The 16,131-nt window shown below is 38.4% G+C and overlaps 1 protein-coding gene across 4 annotated transcripts in view; it reads right to left on the bottom strand.

Moving 5' to 3' along the window:
• The window catches only part of WWC3 (WWC family member 3), a 103,482-nt gene that overhangs the window by 10,297 nt on the left and 77,054 nt on the right, over window positions 1-16,131 (bottom strand). For 2 of the 4 annotated variants that reach the window (XM_042788893.1, XM_042788894.1), the window contains exons 11-16: window positions 15,074-15,648; window positions 8,812-8,932; window positions 7,999-8,073; window positions 6,858-6,944; window positions 4,145-4,337; window positions 234-401 (exon numbers count right to left, since the gene is read on the bottom strand). In XM_042788893.1, coding sequence (XP_042644827.1) covers window positions 234-401; window positions 4,145-4,337; window positions 6,858-6,944; window positions 7,999-8,073; window positions 8,812-8,932; window positions 15,074-15,648 — 1,219 coding nt within the window. The remainder of the gene's footprint in view (window positions 1-233; window positions 402-4,144; window positions 4,338-6,857; window positions 6,945-7,998; window positions 8,074-8,811; window positions 8,933-15,073; window positions 15,649-16,131) is intronic. The other 2 variants (XM_042788895.1, XM_042788896.1) reach the window with 2 other exon arrangements.

Below are 16,131 nucleotides of genomic sequence, written 5' to 3'. Positions count from 1 at the left end.
GAAGCGTACACACAAACATAAAACAGAGTACTATCTCAAGCACCTGTGCAGACACAATTTAGCTTTTAATTACTCTTTTTAAAACCCAGCTCGTCACAAGAGCTAAATTAAGGTATCAACTTCTGCACCCAAGAGCTAAACTAAGGTATCAACAAACTGCACCCAAGATAGGATGACAATCAACCACCCAGCAGGCCAACTGAAGTAAACGAATCACTTTTTTAGACCCATACTGTTTTAACTGTAGTTACATTTCCAGCAGACCGGGGAATACTTTCTTCGCACTGGTTTTTGTTCTTTGCTTTCTGGGGGTCTGAACCAGTGAAGATCTGAACAGTATACCAGTGAAGCTGCATCTCAGCAGAACTCTCTGCATCAGTCAGGTTTATCTGAGCAATGCCCTGTAAACAACAAATAGCATTGACCACAATAAGATAAATATACACTGCAGGATAGACACCTTCTCAATTAAAGAGTATTTTACTTATAATGTAACAAACCCACTTTATCAAATACTAATAGTGTCTCTTATAAAGAGACAGTTATGTTCTGTTGTGTTACGATGTTTAAGATACTGAATTTCTTACCTCTTGCTTACTAACAGGAAGAATCAGAGTAGATACTCAATTTTTTAAAGTTGAAAAATAAAATTTCCATGACTGATGTAGATATGATTATTACAGCTGACAGCTCTTAATATTTTATTTAAAAACCCCTCTCAATTACATATCTGAGTTCTACATTTGCTTAAATTAATATTACTTTATCAATATTACTTTAATCTGTTTTCTTTTGCGAGAACTATATTCTGAGATACTCTTTTGTTCTCTGGTCCCATGAGGCATCTTCCAAAGGGGGTGGGGGGGGTGGGGGGGGTGTGCAGAAGTAGTAATGTAAAACAATTATTTTTTTCTGCCTATCTATATCATAAGGTAGTCAAATAGGCCATAAAAGAATTTTTCCACTTTCCAAGCCATCCTTACGTCTCCAAGATTCAGGTGAAAACAGGTTTAATGGGGACTTCCCACTAAAAGTATTCCCAGCTTTCAAGTAGCCCTACTCCATCATGTAAGAAAATTCTGAGTGGTGTTGAACTAAATGAAAAACAGCTGTGAGCAAATCTATGTTTTGCTTTATTTTGTTTTTTAATCAAGTCACTACCTGGATCTAGCAATGATTTTATATTAGCTGGTCTTTAATTACTGCTTTTGGCTTTATCTGGCTATCTCTACAACCAGTTCATTTACATGCTAATGGACCACATGGTAAGAATGTCTTCATTTATATCACTGGAAGAAGTAATGTAAAAAATTGTTTTCATCTCTCACCAAAAAAATAGCTGGATGTAATGATTCTAATTGTAAAGGCAATAAGAAACGTATACAGAAGCTGCATTCAAATTTAAGGAGGTAAAGATACAGTTAATTAGAAAATATTAATAATTAAAAAATCATTGTGTTGTTTTTCCAAGATAAACGTTCCCTGGGGCTCTGTTTAAATAGGTATATAAAAGACAACGGAGAAAAGTTTTAGAGACTAACAAAATGACCATATTGGGACACAACATGTTACTGAGAGCACCATTTTACGTCAGTATATTGGAAGATACAAACAGAGATGCCTTTTCCTTTATATATAAAAGAGATGTCTTCTGATTATCTACTTGCTCTGATGCAGTATGAGAAACATGTATCGAATACTCACACTTTTGCGTCAGAGTTGGCAAATGTTTAAGACATGCTGGGTTTGGTTTTAGAGGTAGAAGGCAAAGCTGTTTTCCTGTCATTGATATTGGAAAAAATGTATGCTGACTCTTAAGATGTCTGACGCTGCATCAAGCAACTAAGAAAGCATGTCAAAGAAGCTGTTACTACAAAGTGAATGACCAATTGGGTAGAAAAATCACCAAACCAAATTAATACTTATCAGTCCTGAAAGGACTAATTAATATTGCACCTCTGCCTCAAGATTTGGAGCTCGCTCAAAAGGATGAAGAAACCAAGGTGGGTCTGCTAGCAGTCTGTCACGTGCCTGCTCTGACACAATTTTAACAGCTTGGATGGTGGAATAGTAAAAGCATTTATGAATCTCTCGGTGATATCAAACAGAGGGATTGTAAAATTTATGGGAGAAGGATCAGAATTTAAAATTATGTTAAAAAAATGTGACAGATGTTTTGAAATAAAAATACAAAACGCAAAAAGACAGATGTTACACTCAAGAAGAAGAATTCAAATAAATTATGACCCTGGGAATAATTGGTTGGTCAAGGCTGTAAAAGATCAGAAACTGGGAGTGGAACAGCAATGCCATGTGACTGCAAGAAAGGCAATCACATTTCTTTGATGTTTTAACATGAGCTATATATGCTAATCATGGAAAATAAAAACTCCCTTATCTCAACATTAACGAGGCCACCAGGGAAGAAATAAGCCAACTTAAGGAAGCACAGGTTCACAAAGCTGTAGGAAAACAGAAAAAGATCTTTCAGCAAGGCAGGGCATACAAGTAAAGGGTTGAGGGAATGGAAAGACCATCCCACAAGTTTAGTAGATTTACTTCTCTAAGTAAGTGAAGTTTAGAACTATTTGCCAGAATTTCTTTTTCTTCCCCCATTCCTTGTTATGTACAAATATTTATATAACTTAAGATAAATTCCAGCCTGGCTTCTGCATTTAGGGAAGTATTAAACTGGCATAATCTAATTGAAAAGAAAGCAGTCATCAAGAACTGCAGAAATATATGGATGATTAAATAGGTAGAAAAAAATGTAATCTCAGTGGAAGAGATTTTGAAAAGCAGAGGCCTTGTTGATAGAGGCAATTAGAGCAGTTCCAAAGAGAGGTAAGTAAATGATTTCTCTATTTGAGAAAATGCTTGTTCTCAATTTACAGCAAAAGAGGGTAATGATCATGTTTAAATACATATTTCAATGCACCTACCTTAAGAAAACATGGCATTGTTTCTCTTTTTGAGTAGTATTGTTAACCTACCCTAAAGTATGTTACCAACTACTGTAGACAAAGATGTTTCTGACAAAACTACGCTAAAACTATGAAAGATAAAAAATTCCTACCAAAATAACCTAAAGACCTATCATTTTTTTGCTAGTTCAGTAATAGCAGTTAAAAGCACCCTAAACATAGATGCACTTGTGTCAATATAAAGATGCTTTACACTGAAATAGCTATTTAGCTCCCAGAGGAACACACTATATCAATATAAAGCATTTACATCAATATATCCAGCCCGTTCTCAAGATGCTTTCTCTTTCATCATGTTGTAGTGCAAAAATGACAAAACTTCCCACTGCAGACAAGACCTTGGGTTAAGATCCCTGTTTTTATAAGACGCTATGCAGTTGTAAAGGTGGACTAACAAACATGCATTCTTGACCAGATCCACTCAAATAAACACCTCTTATCCACAGTCCAGCATGACAGCGAGATGCCTGTACCTCTTGACTACTTTGGTAGGCTTATATAGCAATAGGGGGTTTGTATTTGTTGTCTTTTTATTAGGGAAACTTTTTAATGATACTGGTTCATCATGCACATGTTACAGTGCCATGAAGAAACAGATGTCTTGAGCACACTGTAGTCTAAAAGCTGTCAGATGAAGTCTTTGGGGAAAAGTTTAAATTTTTTACATAATGCTTTCCTTCTTGCACCAAAATGTAGCAACGGCAGATTTTTCAACTTTCCCCAAAGCAGACATTTGTAAGAAATGCATTAAATAAAAAAATAACTCCTTAACTACTAAATCCCATAGCAATGAATGTAAACCTTAGATCAATTTTCAACATGTCTCTGCAATGTAACAGTAAACAGTAGGAGAGACAACATTACCTTCAATACTGCTTAAAATGCTACAATTCTCAACCTCTGCTAATTTTGCTAATCATGTCCAAGAGTTTATGTAACCTAAAATGCACACATTTAAAGTTTTTAAAAACCCCACCTTTTTTATTAACAGAACTATACTTATATAATATGTGAATAAACCGACACAGTAACATCTAACTCGATCAGCACTTCTTATGGAAAAATAAAGTCTTCACTTTCTCTTTTTAATCTTTAAAATTATTCCTCAAGTAACTTTAGTTTCCCATGTTGCATGGCTTTTAAGAAGAAGGACCACTTACCAATAGTTCTTCTTGTTGCTGATGGTCAACCAAACAGATATACAGCTGCAGTGATTTTAATTTCAAAACACTTGAATGCACGGGGATTCGGAAAACTTCATTAAATATTAATGGTGTTTGGAATTCCAAAGCTCTAGAGCAGTAAGTGGTTGGTGTGCCTGACTCAAGTGGTGGCAAATAAACTCTCACATGACTGGGAACAGAAAAATAGACAAATAGCACAATTCAGACAAAGAAAGCTATGTTGCATTTCTCAAAATCAAGCTAAGCAAAAACATCAGAGTAACCTCTACAGAATCTGCTCTGGGATCTCCCTGTTACAGGAATTTACTTTGTACTCTTAACACAGAAGAAAAGCAAAGCCCATTTGGAAACGCTATCTTTTTCTAGATAATTTTTTTTTTTTTAAACTTTGTCCTTAAGCAGAGGCACCAAGTAGCACTTGAGATGCCCTGAGGTATCCAAAGCATCTACATGGGGCTAGCAAATATGACACAGGATCTTTGGGAGAGCTACAGTCTTTCCCTGAGCAGCAGCAGCTGGAGACCAGGTGCTATGCTATGAGATTTCAAATGGAAACACATGCCTGTACTTAGGCAACTGACTTGCCCTGTAAGAATCACGGATCCATTTCTTCCTTCCAACCGCTAAGCATACCTTTTTTTACCCCCATAAGAAGCTCAGCACAAAAGGACGGCTAAAGAAACCTGCAACCATTGCATCCATCTGCAGTCTTAAAAAAAAAAAAATTAAATATCTGGTACCAACTCTATTTGAGACTCCAAGCCAAAACCAAAATCCACAACCATTTTAATCTTACAGAAGGTAGGAGAGCTACTTGCGAGAGGTGTTTCTGTGTTCTCCCTGTCCTGACTGCTTGTCCAGCCCCTGCAATACCCTATCTTTTGCCATACCTTCCTTTGTGCCAGCAAACAGCTTCATGCAACTGTGTTGTGAGCCAGATCAGAAAACTTATCTGGGTTAAAAATCTAACCAAGCAAAAAAAAAAAAAAAAAAATCCTGCTCAGAGGCTCACTCGAGTTGACTACAAGGCTGCATGAACTCTTATGCCACCACCAGAGAGGCATAGACACTGACAGGCAAATAAATGGTTAGAGGGCACTTGGAAGAGCTCACTATTGTGGAACTGCAGCTCTGGAGTGTGGGGCATCAGCTAGCTAAACAGCTTCACTTGCTGTAAAAAGGGAGTGATCCAACTCCTCTGCTCACTGGCTGCTGTAGGTAACCTCCCCCCCACTGCCCCCAGCAACTGATTCCATGAATGTACAGTTGCATGGAGGAGTGCATTAAACTGGCTAAAAGCTTCTTCTGGTTTTGGTAAGATAAACTTCTTTTTTGACCAGTCAAACCAACTGATTTACCCTGCAGCCATGCAATTTCTTGATTCCAGCCCAGGCAGTTAACTGAGAAGGATGGGGAGAAGAACTGACTTTGAGAGTCATTTAGATGCCTGATTGCTCTGATGACAACGTCCAACAAACCGTCTAGAGTGATTTTCTTCTTTCATGACCCTGCTTTACATTCTTCAGATGATACTTACTTCTTTTTCAAATCACTAGGCAGCATGGTTAAGCACTACTCAATAAATTTTTTCCCTATCCTTGCACTCACACTGAAAACAAAGCAAAAGACTAAAACTAATGCACTGACCTATATGAAGAATTTCCACTAGAGGCTTGCAGGGTTAGCAAGATCAAGTGTTTTCAACAAAGATCAACTCATTCGGCGAGATGTGTGTCAATTTAAGAACTCCCACAGAATGACTTATTTCACAATACAATGTTATCACACCTCCATTTTCCACAATTTTCAAACAACCTCTCCCAGAGATAAAGATCAACAATTTTCACGGGTCAAGTTTCTTCAAAATATGTTAAGCTGCACATCACTAGATCAAACAGTGTTTTATGGCAACATTGCCATTATTTAAGAAACATTTATTAGAATAAACTAAGTAATGTGCTATATAATGTGATACGGAATTTGAAAAAGTAGCATGGGCCGCTAAAGGTTAAAAAATCCAATTGTTTATACTGATTCTCATCTAGTATTTTTGTTAAAACTATTTTTGGAAGGTGTTTCACAGATGTTCAAGTAAAGCTGTAATGGCCACAAAAGTCTACAGATATCTTGGTTGGGGTTTTGCTGTTGTTGTTTGCGTGCTGGGGTTTTGTTGTTGTTTGTTTGTTTGGGGGGGAGTGGGGGGTGGGGGTGGTTGTGAGGGGTTTTTTAAGAACAATGTATCTCTCTTACTGATTAGTATAAATGTTGCCATAGGAATTTGAGAAAATTACACTAAACTTATTCTGGGATACATCACAGATAAGCTGTAGAGAAGTTGTACAGGAAATAATATTTCTGGAATACTGCAAATAATGTAGACAGCTTTTTGGCCAGAAGGCATGGGGTGATGGAAGCATGATTGATACTTCTGAACAAGCTTTCCTGTGTATAATAAACACATAAGAACATGGGTCATTAGGGACTACACGCTTGTTACCTGGCCATTTTTACAGAGGTTCTATAAGAGACACTTCGTGTTTATAAAATTAACCCTTTCCTCATGTAAACTAAGACATAGCTTCTTCTCCAGAAATGGTTTAATTTTGCATGAAAGCAAACAAAACTATGGTATGCATGATTGTGGCACAAAACAAGCACTGCTTAGACTTTGGATGAAATTTAAGCTTACATTTTGCAGTTTTCTTTAACGACTAGACTAGTAAAGTTCTTCAGCTGTAATACATGGACTAGCAGACATTCACTTCCACTGTCATGCCTGAAAAACAAATTTCCTGTGTTAGTCACCAAGCACCAATACTTTGCTTAAGAGATAGAGATGAAAGACTAAAGAATGTAAAAGCACCATTTGCGGTTAAACAAACCTCCTACACAAATCAGTTTGAATCAAAAGCAATTGCAGATATCATACTATGATAACAGAACGTTCTTAATAATATTAGCTACAGTAACAAAGTTATCAGAATTAAGAGAATTAAACATTATTCAGTTTGAAAAGAGTAACATTCCTTACTGTGACTCTTAATAGTGAACATGGTTTATAAAATACATTCCTTGGCTTAAGAGTTACAGCACATGTGCATGTGTGCATGTGCGCACACACACACGTGTAACAATGTATCAGTTAGACAAACCAGTCTGCCTTATTTTCATGGGCTAATGAAAATAAATTAAAAATTCTACTCTTTCATATCAGCATGAGTTTGAAATGAAACTAGCAAACCTGGTTGATATTTGAAAACTCTCAACCTTGGGAATTAATTTTCCAAGGGGTAGAGTCAGTTCTGGAGAGCTGTCTAAGAGAAGACATCCTGTCTCACACTGCTACAATCAGCCCTTCCCCACACTGCTCCCACTTCCAACACTAGCATGCCCTAAGCACAGGATTTCAAAGCTGGATTTGGGAATGGTATTTGTATCTCTTCACCTGTGACTTCCCTAAGGTAATCCTTCTTTATCTGGCATAAAAAGATCTCACCCAGAGAGACATACCCCCGTACCCATACTCACACTAATGAAAATAAATGCTACTGAAAGAAGTAATGAAGGCCCCTTTATCAGACAGCACCGAAAGGACACTGAAAGAACAGTGGTTAAGGCACATCCCCCAGCAGAAAGTGGCATGTGACTGACTAATCTGTACATCCACTACTACACTTTGGCTGTCAGTTCAGAAACTTCTTAAAACTATTCACTGCAGTTTAGTTCATTAAAAAGTTAAAAACCAAACCCAAGAAAAGTAGTGCACAACTCCTGCTGAGTTGAGAAAGAGAAGTAACTACTCACAGGGAGAAAGAGGAGTAACTACTCACAGAAATCCAACGTGTATTTGTGGTTCTTCATTGCTGGCAGCATCGCCATAAACAGGCTCTTCCAGATCTTCATTCCTGCAGGAACAGGAAGTACTGTAAACTACATACCGACCTAAGCTGCTAAACCATAGTGAAATTAACGTTTATTTTGCGATTTATAGATATAAGCAATTGTTCAGTAATACAGAAGGAATTGAGAGATCTACTTAAAAAACACACAGTAGTAGCAATCCACAATTTTTAAAATTGAGGTATTAGAATACTTCTTTCAAGATATTTAGGTTATTTTAATATTTATTCTGTCTTTCATTTCTCTTTACCATCCTCAAAACCTTATCTTCTTCCCAGTTACTGTTTACTGTGTTAACCCAATTGTATAAAGTAACACGTCTTTATCCATCCTTCTATCATTTGGTCAACCTACACATTTTCAGCAGTTCATGTATTTCTTCCTTGCAGTTAAACTTTTATCACATGCTATGTAGAATTGTAAGTCACACTGTGTAATTTTATTTTGTTATTAATGGTTGAAATAAAATTACTAATTTATGATAAGCTGAGGAAATTATCTTTCAAGGGAGAAATATATGGTATTAAAACATTAGAAACGAAGTGAAATGGAGTGGCACTTGTGAAGATGACAGTGGAACTGCATGTAAAAAGCTTCTTTCCTTTAAAAGATGCAACCTAATATTTTTATGATGCTAATAATTAGCAATTTTATAAGTTTATTCAGAAATTTACAACAAATTCTTTTGGACTGTGTGGTAGAACAGGATTATTTCCAGCTTACTATGCATTTATACACCTGACCTTTTGCTTAAAGCTTCAAACACGCCACTGTCACTAGCCAGTGAATGATCTGAGAGACATGCTGAAACTCGCCTGGCTCTCCTCTCCGATCTTCGACCACTGTCTCCTCGCAGAGTTACAGCTGTCACGGACAAAAAAGCGAAGAACATCAGCTCAAGGCAATCTCTTAAAAATTAAACAAGAAACATTTATTGTATCAAAACTAGCGGCAAAGTGGCACAAACACAGTTCATTGCTTTTTTTAATCTAAGTTTAAAACCTAGAACACAATTGACCAGAGATTTTCTGTGAGAGAATTAAGGAAGGAAGTTTGTGGCTAATTTCTCTCTGACAAGACTAAGCGTAAACCAATTGCATTGTTATTAAATGCTTTTCTGGTAGAATAATCTCTCCTGGAGGAAGACTTAAATCAATTCAACATATGTACACATAATACTCTACACTTTTAAGATTTACCTACTGAATATACAATAGGTTGAAAGCAAACACAAAGACTAATTCTTTTAAGAAATTATCTGATAACACAATGTGAGGTTTTGTTCTCATTTATTTCCTAACACAAAGTCTCAAAGCATACTGTTTATGCCATCACATAACAGCAGCTTTTATTTACAATCTGAGAGGCACTATCAAAAAGAACCAGTGCTTTCCAACTTACTCAGACCACCGTTTTTTTCAAATTCTTGGTGAATTACTTTGAAAACTGACTGGGGGAGAAGGAAGCAATATTCACCCCTCTCCCCTTCCACCCTTTCCCGAATCACCAGCAACACCATAAATAACAATTCAGCAACCACTTTCATGTTGTAAGTGTACCAACAAAAATGGTGTTATACATCAGGTTTTGCACGGGCAAGTAGGTATAGCAGTTACCAATCCTTTAAAAAGTACGTGCACAAGTAGTAATGCTCAAGAATTGCATAGGTAAGGTTTTGACACTTCACTGATAGCTTCTAACTTGACGTTGTTTTCTTTCAAGCCCTAGAGAGAACTATTAAACAGACTTGTGGAAGTGCAATTTTTTCACTGTGCAGTAAAGAACTTTTACCAGCTTTCTGCTATTTTGCTTAAGGCTCAATGACTGTCCACAAAGCAGAAAAGCAATGGCAAAGAGATGCCACTTCAAAAGTTGGGAAAGCATCTTATTTGCTTCTACTCATGCTCAGAAACTTAGTCAGCATGGAAGCATTCACAGTTTCAGCAGACAGCGTTTGGAGTGACAGAGGCACAGTGCACACTGCATGGGAGACAAGCACCAGCTGACATTTACAGCGTCCTCAACTAAGGATGAGTTGTGTCTTAAAGTAACCACTTGTTAAGTACCTCTGTTGCACATTATCTTACAGCATCAAAAATAAAATGCTGGTACCCAATCAGTAAGTTTCCTTCAGCAGAACACCAGCCCATGGCCTGAGTTGTACCTGCAGAGATCAGCTGAAGTACAGACAGCAAGCATGGGATCCATCTCACCTCCCACCCAAGCCCTACCAGGATTGGACATCAGGACTTCAAGCTTGATGAAGGTCCCCCCAAATAACACAACCATGCTACTGCTGTCAACAGAAGTGTCTGGCTAAGGCTAGCTTTAATCCACTGTGGGACAGGCAGACAGGATGCACTGAGCCCAGCAGTACTGTGCCAGCACGAGGTACATTCCTCTTATCAGGCCACCAACAGCACAAAATCCCAGAAGATGTTCCAAAAAGCACAGGGTCCTGTTTGGAGATAAAATTCCTGTATATCAGTACAGCCAGTTCTGTCCTTTTGGATCCATAAGTAGCCCTACGGATCTCCCCTCAAAATTCAATGAAGGGTTTAGTCATCTTCAGCTATGCAGGAAATTTATCTGCTGACCAGGAACTGCCCAATCTGCATTTCCCTCGGTGCCTGGAGAAAGAGCCGCCCCACCACCTCCCAATTATAGTATCCCACCCTGACCGTACAGCACACATCGTGCAGTGTTATTCGTGTCATCCTCATCACAAATGAGAGCCAAGACCAAGCTAGCTCACTGAAAGCAAATAAACTGTATTTAATCCATGCTCTCCTCCATATCACTTGTATAGTGATGGGTTTGTTTTTCTGGTTGTTGAGGATTTCCCCCCCACCCCCTTTTTTTTAAGGCCTTTTAATTTGGTGATCCCACCTCTGAGTTCCGTCACTGGTATTTACTCAGAATCAAAAGTAACACTCTGTAAAGACATCTTCTCATATAAAAGTTTCCCAATAATTTTACATCACTGGGAAGGGGCCGAACTTCACAAGAGTGTATAAATTTTATATGAAAGTGTTTCTATAATTTCTGTACTAATTTCAACAAGCTACACTAGGATGAATTCTTTTTGTAAATAAGCCTTTGGCTCACCCTGTGTGTGAACACTTTGTATAGATGTAGTGGATGAAATAACCTCCAAAGAAGAGGTCATTTTCCAGATTTATCTGGAAGAAAAAATTGGTCTGAAGCACTAATATTATGTCATGAAAAACTGACATGTTACAACAACGTTGTAACTTGATAATGATTTGCTCACTGCCTGCAGGCCATAGAAGCATTTGATAACATCTGGTCAATCCCAGTGAATCTGGGAGAGATGCAAACACCAAAACATGCCCTTGACTAGGAAAAAAGTCAGCAGAAAAAATTGGTCAAGAAGACAGACACATCAGATTTTGGTTGAAACAGAACAAGTTTTAGCACAGACCTTACACTGCTGGAAGCTAAAGAACTCCTTAAAAATAAAGTTTCTAAAATAGACAATTGACTTTCATGTTCTTATTAAAAAAAAAAAAAAAAAAAAAAAATCAGCGAACAATAGATACGGATTTCCAGAACGACTGGGTGCCAGAGCTTGATAAACGTAAGATAGCCCCGATTAAAAGAATATTCTCAGATGTCATTAGTTGAAAAAGTGAACTTCATAGGAAATTTTGGTGTCCAAGATTTCATTAGCTAAAAGAATACATAAATAAATCTAAAGCATGTTTCACAAGCTTAGAAGGCTACAAATACAGCACATCAGCTCAAAATGCACTAATAAGAGTCAAACAATCTCATAAAAACTAAATCAGAGACACAAACAGACCTTACCTACCATGATGCTGTCAGGCATTACTATGATATAATAAAGCTAAAGCTCACAGAACACTTTTTCCAGGAATTTAACTATAGCCATGAATATATTGTTTAGTTGACATAGCAAAAAATTAAGTATGCCATAACGATTAAACAGATAGAGCACAATATCAAACGAAACCAAATGTAGCAAAATCTCCTGTTTTTTCACATGCAACTCAAAAAAAAAAACCAAACTAAAAAAAACCCAACAAAAAAACAACCAACCACACACAACCAACACTTCACACAGTAAAACACACTGGGAATTACAGGCAAAACCAGCACAATAAGTAATTTTGGTTCACTTACAGTGAATTTTTCTGTTGTGCCGCATGAGAAACAAAACAAAATGAAAAGCACACAATGATAAATCATCTTTTAGATCTATGACAATCTTCTGCAAAAAAGACATTATTTAGGCATTAAAGGAAATTTAGCATTTGAGGGATTATTTTATGAGAGAGAAGAGATAATGAAGATATTAAAGCCCAATATTTTATTAACAAGTTTCCTCTCACTCCCAGCTTTAAATATACAATGGATTTAACCTGTCAAGCATATTCCCTCCATTCACACATGCTAACGTATTTCACAGTATGTCCCCAAGACCGATATAGAAAAATAACAGCAGATCAGCAACTGATCATCAAAACTGCAGTCCCTGAAGAACTCCTTGAACTTGCTCAAGTGCTGCTTCAGTGCAAAGAATGTGGAAGTTTATTCAGTGTTAACCCACCTGGCCCCCAGAATTTCAAAAAACTACCTCACGTTTAGTCTAGTTAAAGAACAGGTAAGAGATACGCCCGAGCTGAAATTTACAGGTTTTCCAGCGTTGCATTATGCTACCAGACCATTGGGTGGCAGCAGCAAAGCACACTGCACAATACCTCAGTGAAAAACAAAACCCCACTCAACATCTGGGGGTTGCCAAACGGAGATATACTAGATTGATGGTCCAAAGTTTTCAAGAAACGAGTACAAAACCAAAATAATTTCGAAACTTCCAAATGCTACTTGCAAACAACTGCATTACAACTGCCAACCCACCACCTAGTGAGTGTGGAGTTCAACTCAGTCATGTCTCCAGTGAAAAATCAGAAAGTTTAAACAAATTTTTCTTGAGCAATTGTTATCAAATTCAAACATTGAAAAAAATAATCCAAAACAAGACTCAAAAAAAGACAGCCTGGCTGCCTTTTAACCATACATTTCTTCCTCAAAAAGCAACACAAAGCACTTTGCTGTACACAGAGAAAAATTGTAACGTCTGGACCAGGAGCTGGGGCTGGACACCACAGCAGTGACAAGTAGCACAGGCATGTTCTGCCAGAGGTTTTCAGAAAAATGTGAAATGTGTAGAAACGTAACAGAGAAGGGAGAACAGGAAAACCAAAGCAGGAACTTGACCCTCATCCTATTGTTCCCTAGGCCCTCAGACCAGGCCTTCCCTTCTAGGAAACACGTATGAGCTATAAATGAACTACTAACATAGTTTCACTCACCACAATGGGTGAAGACATACTGTGGTCTGATCTGAGGTTTAAAGAAAGCCTCAGGAAGCCTCTTTATGGCACTAATTTAAGCACAAGCTTACATGCTGGTCTCTGGAATTCTGTTTGTTTTGGTCTGAAAGCTGCAATATGGGCACTAGAAATGTTTATATCTAGTAAACGTAAATTCTGCAGCAGTATCTTCTGGCAATACTACGTGCGTTAAGGAAAGTAGGTGAGTCTAGACTCATACGGTGTTTGAGCAATACAGGCTTTTTAGCACAGTGGTAACATGTTCTTTTTAAAAATAAAAAGCTGAGAGCTTTTCTGTACACAGTCAGTGTTCCTTCTCATTAACACTTGACAAATAAGATTCTGATAAGATAACATGATACGTTCTTTATTTCACATTACTCCTGATGTTTTAAGTCCTGAATGCAACATTCTGCGCAATTGTTAACACAGAATTCTAGCTATAGAAATGGGATGGGAATTACAATCTTTGATACTAAAAATATTCTCTAAAAGCCCTTTTCTATCGGTATGGTTTTATTAGAGCAAGCCAACACACAGAAACATCATCATGAAGTAGAATACTCTTTTTCAATTTAACAGAAGATCTTCATTTGATTGATTAAAACAGGAAAATAAATTTCTCATGTGCCTGTATGCTCAGGTTTTTTAATTTGTTCTGCCCTTTAAAAAGTATTCCGTTTCCTCTTTTGATCTCTTTAATTTACATTTCTCACCTGTAAGTTTCCACCAATGCAAACTAAAGCAAGTCCATAAACTTCACAGTCAAGCAGGAGAAGAAAACTTGACAGTACTCGTGCCACAGTAACTGCACACATCGCTCCTCTGCGATCACAGAGCACAGGTTCTCCGAGACAGCCACTCAAGCGGATGCTTTAACTTCTCACACACCCCCTACAAGAGATGCTCCTTGGCTGAGGAAGCACTCTACTCATGAGCACAGTGCACCACGACTGCCAGGCCACTGTGGCTTCTGCTCCATCGCAGAACTCGAAACGGGAACCTGGTCTGGGGTGCATACAAACTCAGCATGAGTCAGCCAGCCTTCAAGCACTGTTGGCAGCATCACCTCATGCCTGGTTTTGTGTTTGGGTGGGTTTTCTGGGGGGTTCATTGTTGTTTTTTTTTTTCTATTTCCGCTGGGTTTGTATTCCTTTAAATTATCAGAATTGCTTTAAATTATCAGAATAACGGCAACATGGGCATAGTTGGGCACCTCAGAAATAACTAAACCATACTTTTTTACTAATTCCCAATCCAAAACTAAAATATTTATTCTGTGTTGCACTACCCTCCAAAGAAATGTCTATACTCTATTCCATTTCTTCCACCCAATTCACCACTATTTTAAGATCTATTTACAAGGGCTTCTCTACTTTCACCTCTTTGCCCTAAATCTAGAGTTTGAGGGTTTTCTGTTTTTTTGTTTCTGTTTTTGTTTGTTTGTTTCCTTTTGGTTTGTTTTTTTGTTTTTTTTTTTTCAGCTAACATCTAGCACGTAATTTTTAACTGATATAAATAAAATAAGCCAAACTGAGGAACAATCTCTACTGTGCTAGTATGCTTAGGTCTGTGTGACATTTTCTATGATCATGTGACAAAATAATAATGTTCAGAACCTCACCTCCACCAGTTTGGACAGCAGTCAGCTGCGGTCCCATTTCTCGCAGCCCTTCACTGTCCACAGGGTAAGTGGATGTCTGAGATGAGCTCGTTCCTTGTGTATCATCGTCAGCCAGCGCTGTGGTCTGAGCCCTGAGCATTTCCAGGGCTCCTATGCTTGCCATCTCCTCAAAACCTTCTGACATCTGAGCCAAAGGAGAATCTCGAGATGCAGAGAGAAATGGGGTGTCCAGCGGCGAGCTTGGAGGGGACAACGATGACAAAGAGGACCGCGATGACAGGGATGCCAGGGACTGTGGGGTATCCAGAGACCTCCGCTGCTTATTGAAATTTGAGTGTCCAATGGGATCAGCGTACGACACATCCTTGGTGAGGGACTCGAAGGGAATGATGTCAAAGCGTAAGTGCTGCCCGTAGTCTGTAACGCTGTCCGATTTGTCGTACTGTGGAAGGCCATAGATGTCCGTAAAGCTGACCGAGCTGAGGGAGCCTCTGCTGGAGGCCAAGGATCCTCGACTGGAGGCCAGGGATCCCCTGCTGCTGCCAGACGACATCGTGAGGGTGCTAGCTGACAGACTACGGCAGGCAAAGAAAGGAGAAAACAAAAAAGACCCCTTCAAAAATAATCAGAAACACCAGCGCAGACATAAAAACATCAATCCAGATCACACAAGCAATTCTACATGTATTCGGTACAATGACGCGGAGAGATGATTTGGCATTTTAAGGTCTGGCTCCTGCCTCTTGTCCTGGTCTCAAGCATAACGATGACTGGAACAGCATAAGTCACAACCAAATCAGGACCAAGTGCCTGAAGACAAGCAATCCAAGAGGACGAGCCTACTCTCCTCCAACATGTAAGCAGCCATAATTTGGAAGAAAAGCCAGAGCAGGATCTGGATCAGTGGATTCATTGTAAAGCCAGGAAGGGGTAGATTACTATGATCCAGCTTGAATTTACGTTAATGATAGGCCATAAACCTATTGGGAAGAAGCAGTGCGAAGGGATTTGGAAAGTCCGAAGAAACTGCTGTGTAAGCCTCACCTTCATAGGTTTTT

Source organism: Tyto alba, unplaced genomic scaffold (genome assembly GCF_018691265.1).
Source record: "Tyto alba isolate M040663 unplaced genomic scaffold, T.alba_DEE_v4.0 Super-Scaffold_14, whole genome shotgun sequence".
Taxonomy (NCBI): domain Eukaryota; kingdom Metazoa; phylum Chordata; class Aves; order Strigiformes; family Tytonidae; genus Tyto; species Tyto alba.
This window is presented reverse-complemented; position numbering and strand designations above follow the sequence as displayed.